The 10,384-nt window shown below is 40.8% G+C and overlaps 1 protein-coding gene across 2 annotated transcripts; it reads left to right on the forward strand.

Annotated features, from left to right (window-relative positions):
- Positions 1-6: 6 nt before the first annotated feature.
- CCNDBP1 (cyclin D1 binding protein 1) lies at positions 7-10,165 on the forward strand. Of its 2 annotated transcripts, none has more exons than XM_020906738.2 (11): positions 7-213; positions 384-443; positions 731-810; positions 2,559-2,640; positions 3,632-3,728; positions 3,903-3,973; positions 4,551-4,627; positions 4,977-5,257; positions 6,548-6,608; positions 8,659-8,705; positions 8,944-10,165. In XM_020906738.2, the coding sequence occupies exons 1-11, from the start codon at positions 105-107 to the stop codon at positions 9,056-9,058; spliced, it is 1,080 nt and encodes a 359-aa protein (XP_020762397.2). In that variant the 5' UTR covers positions 7-104; the 3' UTR covers positions 9,059-10,165. The 2 variants fall into 2 exon arrangements, with proteins under 2 accessions (XP_020762397.2, XP_020762398.2); XM_020906739.2 differs by having other exon boundaries at positions 3,906-3,973.
- Positions 10,166-10,384: the final 219 nt, after the last annotated feature.

Below are 10,384 nucleotides of genomic sequence, written 5' to 3' on the forward strand. Positions count from 1 at the left end.
TTGCCGGAAGCGAACCTGCGGCCTGGAAGAGGAGCTGAGACAGCAGTGCGGCTCCAGAAGCTGCTGCGGGGGCTTACCCTGCTGGCTCCTAACGCGGTACCGAGATGGAGAGCGCAGCTGTACCTGCAGCCCCAGACCCCACCCTGCATCCGCCTCTGGAGCAGCTTCGGCACCTAGCCGGGGAGCTGCGGGAGCTGCTTCCCGGAGTGCGGGGTGAGCTGACGTAGTGGGGACGGGCGACCGCAGGGGCGGGCTTGGGTGGGAAGGGGCCAGGCCTTGGTGGGGGCGGCGGGTCAGGGCAGAGGAGGTGGGGCCGGGAGGTCGTTCCGCTTACCTGTGCTCTTTCGTTTGTCGCCGCCCGGCCCACACCCCACACCCTCTAGTCGGCGAAGCCCAGGAAACCACCAAGGAGTTTGATCGGGAGGCCTTTTGGAGAAGACTCAGTGAGTGCCTCTCCTATTGGAGACTGCTGTCTCTCCTCTCTTCCCTACTCCTTTCCTTCCTGCTTCTCCCCGCCCCAGCCTCTCTAAGGGGCTACTCCTCCTTACCTATCCTTGGTACCTCCGAGATTGAAATATAAAACACTGATTTTTGGAGGTGTTTTTGAGACGTCTCAGCGGGCAGGGGTGGAGAGGGAACGCATTATCTTCAAAATCCGTGCAGCCGTTGCAGCCTTGTCCTTTTGGCACTAACATATTGGCCTTACCACCCGCTCTGTCACCCCACCCAGATGAGGCAGCTGTGACAGTGTCAAGGGAAGCCACGACTCTGACTGTAGCCTTCTCTCGACTTCCGCTGCCATCTCCACAGGTGGGCGTCACTTTTCTAGAATTCTTGTGCTGCTTCAGTATTCCTTCGGAAGCCTCTCATTTTCTTTCCACCTTTTACACTCAAATCTGGGGATTTAATTTCCTCGTCTGTCGAGTAAGATGAAGGTTCTCACACCACAGGATTGTTCTGAAGATCAAATTGTCGAATGCAGTAGTTGTCATGGGGTAGATGGCTCTTCTAAATATTGGTTCGTTCTGAAGTTCACCCTGGTTATTTCGTTTTTGACATTTTTTCAAGTACTTTCTATTTGCTAAGTGTTTTCACATACATGATCCCTTTCTGACAGATGAACAGGCAGGCTCAGAGGCTCAGGTTAAGGTAGCTAAGTAGTGGAGCTAGGTCTTAAAATAGGTTCTCTCTGATGTTTGAGCTCCATCTTTTCTATTATACTACATAATACTCTTTTGTACTGAATTATATTTATACTTAATAATGTAGACAGTATAAGTTTCAAAAGATATCAAAGTTGAATGTGCTAAAAAGTTTATATCTCCTGTCTCTGGTACCTTTTGTATTATTCCATGTATATGCTATGCATATTCACACTTAAGTGCATATGGTTTCTTCTTTTTACACAAGTGATAAGAGTTTCTGTTGAGAAATCAGCTGGTAACCTTATGGAAGTTCTCTTGTATGTTATCTGTCACTTTTCCCTTGTTGCTTTTAATATTTTATCTTTGTCTTTAATTTTTGTCAGTTTGATTACTCTGTACATGCTCAGGACAGTGGTTTTTTCATTCATAGATGAAAAATTAGAATATGGCTTTATATGAATTATATATATTTGAATCACAATTGCTTTCTTAGGATCTCAGCACATTAATTCTGCCAAAGAATGGGTTTGTTTTGTTTTTTTTAATTCCAGTCCTTACAAGGTGGTATTTTAACAAAATTATATGTTTGGATGTTGAAACAATGTCAAATTGACATAAAAGTTTCTAAGTATTCTCAATCGTTGTACCTATCCATCTCAGACTGGTAACAGATCACTTATGGACTGGCACCAATCTGTAGATCACATTTTGTGTAGCACTGGCTTGGAATTTAGCAGAGCAGTGAGGACAAGGAAGATAAAGAAAAGCCAGTGACTGCCTAGAAGGAAAATAGTCAACATTGAGCATTGTAAAGTCCATGCTAATTTCCTTTAGGTATACTGAGATTCTGTTAGAGACAGACAGACAGAGACAGACACAGAGGCAGAGAGATAGACAACTGGTTAATGGTCTAAGACAGAGCTGACAACTTTTTTGTAAAGGGCCAGATAGTAAACATCTTAGGTTTTGCGGCCCAGCTATTCTACTCTGCCTCTGTAGTGTGAATACTATTATAGACAATATGTAAACGCATGAGTGTGGCTGTGTCCCAGGAACATTTTATTTGCAAAAACTGGCAGTGAGCCTGATTGGGCCCTTGGGCTCTAGTTTGCCAACTCCTGGTCTAAGATATGGTGAATATCTCAAAGCCAGTCACAGATATCTTGGGATATAGAGTATCAGGGATGTTTTTCCTACAGTTTCTTCATGTCTTACTGAGTTTCTGCTCAGTATCTGGTATCCAGCTAACTCCTCCCTGGTATGTGATGAGAACAGCACTGGTGCATAATAGGACTTCAGGAAATGTTTGATGATGCTGTACAGATGTCTGCTCTTTTCCCCTGTAGATGGCTTGACCACATTGATCTAATCCATTTCTTTTTCTGTTTCTGAAATTGGTTTATCATCTCATAGGAAACCCAGAGGTTCTGTGAACAAGTGCATGCTGCCATCAAGGCGATTATTGCAGTGTACTCTTTGTTTCCCAAGGATCAGGGTAAGCCACTCCATACACATAAGTGTTCAGTTTATGGGGTAGATCTTTGCTAATGTGACAGCTTATGTCCTGAGAATTTTACCTTTTCCTCAATTTGAGCATGTAATGTAACTTTGTCCCATTAGGTGCAGTCAAAGGTAGTTATATAAGTGACCTCCTTAAGTAAGCCTTTGTGCTAAAGTTTAGATACTGTGTTCTCATGTCCCCTGCTTTACCTCACTCTTAAGGTTTTTAATTCTCACTGGCTTCTCCGTCTCCTAATGCATTATAATCACCACAGATACTGCTTGGTTATCAGTGCCATCCCCAGGCTCCTCCTCTTCATCACATGCTGTTTCTGAGCTCCCTTATAGGTTAAGTGGCTCCCAGCTCTGCCTGTATATTCATGTCTTGATTATTACCAGGTTACAATTATAATTATAAATGAATACATGTCTCATGGATCTTCAGGGTTACTCATGTGGTTTAAACTTGAAGTGTTTTATCCACAAATGTCAAGAAATCACTATTGTAAAAAATATTTATTATTTTATTTATTTGGCTGTGCCAGGTCTTAGTTGCGGCAGGCACGATCTTCAGTCTTTGTTATGGCATGCAGGGTCTTTAGTTGCAGCATGTGAACTCTAAATTGTGGCATGTAGGATCTAGTTACCTGACCAGAGATTGAACCCTGACCCCTGTGTTGGCAGTGTAGAGTCTTAGCCACTGGACCACCAGGAAAGTCCCAAGAAACTACTTTTTAATGAATGAATACATGCTGTCATGGAACGATTTTGTTTCAGATCTCTTTTGGAAAATACTACTAAGGAATGGTGGGAGGAGCAAGCAAATGACATGGGGATATACATAAGAGCTGGGTTTTGTGTTGGCACTCCAGTTAAAGCATGTGGGTGCACATTACCTCAAATTCTGTAGAGCTTAGATTCTCGGGAAGACTTTCCAGACTTCTGGAAAGACGAACAGGCTGCTTAGTCTTTGGGTCTGGCTACAGGCATCACCCTGCGAAAGCTGGTGCGGAGTGCCACTCTGGACATCGTGGATGATATGGCTCAGCTTGTGGAAGCACTTTACATCAATCCAGCCCAGAGGTAGTGATGCCACAGCTGGAGTTATTGGGTAATGGGGTTCTTTGCTTCTGGGAGTGGGGAAAATGTCATTTTAACAGCATAGTTACTGATAACTGAGATTAATGACCAGCAGGAAGGACCTTTGTAGGAAACAGGAACCCAGGTTATTGACATATCCTTATTGATTCCTTTCAGCAGCCCTGAGAACCTGATTCCCTACAACAGTGTCTGGGATGCGTGCCAACATGTACCTCAGATCCCAAGAGGTGGGTGAGAGTGGAAAGTAGACATTGACCCTGCTGGCCAAAGCTGACAGACCTCACATCTAGCTGCCAGTTTTGCAGTATGTATGTCTTTTTACTTATGTAAAGAACAGTGAAATAGGTCTAGTTTATCACCAACATGAAAAGATAGGTATTAATTCTTTTTGTCAGTCTTTTTAGTTCACATAACTTCTAAACTCAAACAACCTCTGTCTCTGTCTCTTGTTGAACAGATGTGGTTTTCTCTTCTGGTCCTGCCCCAGGGGCAGTATTCTGGGGACACTGAAGCAGTTATGGGGTAGAGCCTGCTAGGCCCAGAGCAGTGGTCATCCAAGGGTACCTTGCTGAGAAACATCATGTGACCATTGTATTTCTTCCTATGGTGAATGACAGAAAGCTTTTTAGCCCCCCTGTCTGGGCACCCAGAGGATGTATATGAGAAGAATTTTACATTCAACTGCTGCCCTTGTTTGCTGTCTTTGGCACTCTCTTCAGATGAGAACACTGTTGCTTTTTGCAGATTTAAGAGAATTGTTTGGATTCTCCATTAACTGTAGTGCTTCTGATTCTTCACTCATAGATAACAAAGCTGCAGCCCTTTCAGTGTTGACAAAGAGTGTGGATCTTGTGAAGGATGCACATGAGGAGATGGAGCAGGTGAGAGGACCTCTTTCTTTGATGGTCATTGGAAGGCCACTCTGTGTCTAGTAGATGAGGATTGGTTATAAAGAGAGAAGATGTGTTAAGTGTGGACCACATGGGTCCCCCCTCACTCCCATCCTCCATCACCCATCTCCCCCCGCCCCATGTGGGGGTGTGATTTGTACCATTCCTTTCTGTTCCATTGCTGCACTAGGAGAGTTAGAACAGCATGTGTGAGATGATTCAGCTCTGTAGCCATTTAGGGAAATAGCTGGCTGAAGTTTGGGGACAACTCAGACATGATGCTAAAAGTATTAATACTTTTTTTCCCCCTAGCATTCACATATATCATCTTGTATCTTAGGCTGTGGAAGAATGTGACCCTTACTGTGGACTCTTGAATGACATTGAGGAGGACGGCTCTGACAGCCATGTTGGTGAGGAGGATATATTGGGATGTCCAAACAATCGGGATTCATATTGGTCAGAGGAAGACCAGGAGCTCATAATCCCATGCCTTGCACTGGCGAGAGCATCCAAAGCCTGCCTGAAGAAAATCCGGCTCTCAGTGGCAGAGAACGGAAAGAAGGATCAGGTGGCCCAGCTGGATGACATTGTGGACATTTCTGATGAGATCAGCCCTAGGTAAGCTTGACCTCCACTCAAAACATCCAGGTAGCAGCATTCTGATCTCAACTTGTGCTGTCACCTGAAGGTTTTTCCCCATCTTTTTGTTTTGAAAGTTTTCAAACCTGCAGGAAGGGTTAAAAAGTATTGTAGTGAGTACCTGTACTTCCATCTAGGTTCACCTATTGTTCACTTTTTTTTTCTGTATTGGTTTATTTCTCTGTAATTAGATGTGCCTTTTTAAAAACTGAAATAGATGTGCTATTTTTATCCCTGAACCATTTGTGAGTAAGTTGCAGACATCAGTGATGTTTTCCCCTGAATATTTCAGCATGCATTTCCTAAAAACAAACAGTTTTACTCTTAGTATTTACATTTAAGAAATTTACATTGAATATGTGTTTGTGTGTGTTAGTTGCTTAGTCGTGTCCGACTCTTTGCAACCCCCATGGACTATAGCCTGCCAGGCTTCTCTGTCCATGGAATTCTCCAGGCAAGAATACTGGAGTGGGTTACCATTCCCTGATGATAAAGATTATACTGAATATAATAATATTATCTAATATTCAGATTTCCCCAGTTGTCTCTAAAACATCTTCTATAGCTTTTTTGTTTGTTTAATTCAGGGTTCTGTCAAGGGGTCATACTGCATTTGGTTGTCTTCTCTTTTGGTATCTTGTAAGTAAAATAGTCCCTGTCCTTTTTTAGCTTTTTTTATCATTGACATTAAAATTTTTTTTAAATTTTCTTGACATTTTTAAAGAATCCAAGTCAGTTGCATTGTAGAATATCCAGCAATCTGGATTCATGTGATTGTTTTCTCATAATTATATTCAGGTTAAACATTTTTTGGCAAGACTATCACTTAGTTGAGTGTTTCATGCTTTTCATTGCATCATATTGGAGAGGCATATGGTATTAGTTTGTCCTGTTTCTGGTGGTACAGCACTAACTTGATTGCTTGATTAAAGTGGTGCCTACTTTAGTGGCATTCAGGGATGAACCCTGCCTATATCAGTTATTAAACTTATGGTTTCAGATCCTAACATTTTAAACTGAATTAATAATGTCCCATCCTACTGGCCAAAGGAGTTCCCCTCCACCCTCAACTTGTTAGTAAAACGGGGTATGTATGTGTTCCAATAAATACCAGTTGAATTGGTTATTTATTGGTTGCCCAGTTTAAGGAACTGATGCATTTCTGGGAATTATTTCCTCACTCATTGCATCCTTAGTTGTGTCCTGGAGACCACCTAGCTGAGCTTTGTTCCTTCTTGGTTAATGGTTATTTTTTCTTTCTCCCTTCAGTGTGGATGATTTGGCTCTGAGCATATACCCACCTGTGTGCCCTCTGACTGTGCGAATCAGCGTAAGTACTGGCTATGAGGGAATAGCTGCAGACCTAATTGGTAGAATTTCAGTAATCACTGATGTTTCCTTAAACTGTGGGGAATATGTTTATTTGTTACACTTGGATGCAAGTACAATAGTAATGTCACAATGTGTTTGTGCTTGATAAATATTTGTTGAATTTGAATTCTGATAGCAATGAGTTCCAATAATACTCTCTCTTCCATAACCACTTGGGTAATCATTTAGAAAAACCCAAAGACCTTAGAGGGGCTTCTTTGGTGGTGCTAGCGGTAAAGAACGAACCTGCCAGTGCAGGAGACGTAAGAGACATGGTTTGATCCCTGGGTCAGGAAGATCCTTTGGAGGAGGGCATGGCAACCCACTCCAGTATTCTTGCCTGGAGAATCCTGTGGATGGAGAAGCTTGGCAGGCTACAGTTTATAGGTTCGCCAAGAGTCAGACACAGCTGAAGTGACTCAGCATGCATGCACCCAAAGACCTTAGAAAACCATACCTTGAGAGAAAGTGTTAATTAGTACAGTGCTTTAGGATTCTTTCAACGTGAAGTTACAAGTTTCCAATTTCCAGTATAGGCCAAAATAGGTGTTTAGAAACATACTCTATTCTAATATCGACATATTATGTGATTTAACCATGAGTGGTCATGAAGGGTTAAACTCTTTATAAAAATCTGATTTTATTGTTTTCTTTGAAGTCCTAGGTCCTGTGCTAAGAGTTCTGTTCTCTCTTTTTTTTTCTTTTAATAAACTTTAAGTTATTATGTCTCATTTTATTGGAAAGAGAAGTAAGATTGCAGATAGCTTATATTTTACCATCAGATGTATCAGTCCTAATAATATTTGGTAAATTAGATAGTGGAAATTATTAATAGAGTCATCAAATGTATCTTCACAATGTGGAAACACCTTGTAGTAGAATTAGGATCCTTTTGGACATTAACTTTTTTTTCACATTCACTTTTAATTGACTTCTGAAGAAATAAACATCCTTAGTAATACGCCATGTCAGTTACCCTAAAAGCAGTTTTAAGGAATGCATGGTATATTGGTAGCATACATACATCTTTATGTTATCTTGTTATTGGTATTCTTAAAATTTTAAGTTTTTTAAAAAAACCCAGTTGTTTCTGCTGTATATATCCAGAACTATCAGCAGTTAGGACAAACTTGGGTTATATTTTTCCTTTTTTTGTTTTCTTTAAAATTTAAATATAAAAAAGCTTATAAATATGCTATGGCAGCAGTATTAATAAGATTTTGCTAGATAGAAAAGAGTCCATGATCCTGCCACCTAATCAACATTTTTGTTTTTGACTGTTTCCTCCAAGGTTTTTTTTTAAAATGACTTCTTATTACTTGAATATTAAAATACTATAATATTTTAACTCTCCTCCTTCCTTTTTTCTACTTTCACTTTTTTAAAAATTGACTTCTTGTCCCAGCTGCTGATAGTTCAGGATATATATAGCAGAAGCAACTGTTTTTTTTTTTTTTTTTAACTTACAGAATTTTAAGAATACCAGTGACAAAATAACATGAGGATGTATGAATGCTACCAATGTACCATGCATTCCTTAAAATTGTTTCTAGGGTAACTGACATGATGAATTGCTAAAGATGTTTATTTCTTAAGAAGTCAGTTTTTAAAAAGTGAATATAAAAAAAGGGGGGGAAGAGAGCTAAAGTATTAAATATTCTAATACTCAAGTAAAATATTTTAGCTCTTCCGCCCCCCCCCCCCCCCTTTTTTCCTCCTTTCTGTGTTTTACCTCCTTTTCCTTTTTTTTCCCCTTAATATTTGTTTTATTTATTTGGCTGTGCTGAGTTTTAGTTGTGCCCCGAAGTATCTTGGGTCTTTGTTGTGGCATGCAGGATCTTTTAGTTGTGGCCTGTGGGGTCTACCTCCCTGACCAGGGATTGAACCCAGGCCGCCTGCACTGGGAGCTCAGAGTCCCAGCCACTGAACCTCCAGGGAAGTCTTCTCTCCTCTCCTTTTTGTGGTAGGGCTCAGGGTGAATAACTTCTCTTGTTTCTTTTTTTTTCTAGTCTGCAAAACTTGTATCCGTTTTAAAGAAGGCACTTGAGATAACAAAGTGAGTATGAAGACTTATCCCCAAGCCTGTGCAACCATTCTCAACTCCCAAACCCCCATTTCAAAGAGCAGAAAGTGAGTGCAGTGTTTTCTTTCAGCTTTGCTTATGGAGCAGCTGAGTTTCTGCAGAGAAACTTGCCCTCTTTTATTGTAGTTTTCCCTATGCTCCCTTTTGAGGATAGGTCTTTTCCTTGACAGTATAATAAGTTTAACTTCTCTTTTTCCCATTGCATTCACAGAGCAAGTCATGTGACTCCACAGCCAGAAGATAGTTGGATTCCTTTACTTATTAATGCTGTTGATCACTGCATGAATAGAATCAAAGAACTCACTCAGAATGAAGTTGAATCATAAATTTTCGGGCTCGTTTGAACTCTTTTTCTTATTGTCACAGCTGAGCTCTGATGTCTGCTTTTAGAAAGGAGCTGGGATGCTTTCTGGATTGGAAGGGAGTTCCTATCTATACTTATTAAGAGACACAATTACCAAAGTTTGGTGATTAGGCCAAACTAGCAATCATTTATAAACCATATGAGTATGATATATTTTTCTGTGCTAGATGCAAAAGGCAATTACATGAGTTTTTGTTATTCAGTTGCCTCTCAGAGATCCCTGGGGAAGCTGCCTTATTCCCTATTCAATAAGATGTGTCATTGTCAAAGATATATTTTAGCATGTTACTGAATATAATTCTTCTTACCAGCAAGTTCTTTTGAATGTTATTCCAGTTTGTTCCATTACTCTCTTGGTATTGAAGGACTTCCTCAGTGGCTCAGCAGTGAAGAATCTTCCTGCAATGCAGGAGACGCAGGAGACAAGGTTCAATCCCTGGGTTGGGAAGATCTACTGGAGAAGGAAATGACAACCCACTCCAGTATTCTTGCCTGAAAAATCCCTTGCTCAGTCATGTCTGACTCTTTGCAACCCCGTAGACTATAGCCTGCCAGGCTCCTCTGTCTTAGCGATTTTCTAGGCAAGAGTACTGGAGTGGTTTGCCATTTCCTTTTCCAGGGGATCTTCCCAACCCAGAGATCAAACCTGAGTCTCTCATTTCTCCTGCATTGCCAGGCAGTTTCTTTACTAGTGCCACCTGGGAAGCTGGAAAATTAATAAAGTGAAACCTTATTTAAAATGGAGTTGAGAGGCCAGAAGGAGGAGCTCTCACAGTGTTACTCTAGGTAAATAACAGGAAGGATTGTCAATTATAGATAGGAATGTACACCTATAGATAGGTGTACATTTTATCTCCTACAGGAAATAGACCCTAGCTACTAAGCTAATGAGAGCCCTTCACCCTGAACTCTCGCTTTCCTCCGTGAAATTTTGTTCAAAACAACTGCTCCCAACTTCCTCCCTTTCCCTCCTTTGTTTGTGGGACTTGGCTGTGGCTTTTACTGTAGCTGGCTTGACCCTAATTGCAGTTGTTTGTTGTTCCCAAATAAACCTGTTTTGCTGGTAAAATATGGCTGTTTCATTTTTTAGGTCAACAAGCTCAGTTGTTAGGTCTGTTCACTGTATTGAACAGACTTATTTTCCTTATACATATTTACATTGTTCTCTGTTTTGTATTGCCTGTCCCCAAATGTAAGTACAAAATTTTTATAAATCAAAAAATTTTGAATGTATAAGAGAGCTTGTATAATATTAAGGGCCTCTTCAGTTAATTCTTTTGCAAAACCA

Source organism: Odocoileus virginianus, chromosome 6 (assembly GCF_023699985.2).
Source record: "Odocoileus virginianus isolate 20LAN1187 ecotype Illinois chromosome 6, Ovbor_1.2, whole genome shotgun sequence".
NCBI classification, from domain to species: domain Eukaryota; kingdom Metazoa; phylum Chordata; class Mammalia; order Artiodactyla; family Cervidae; genus Odocoileus; species Odocoileus virginianus.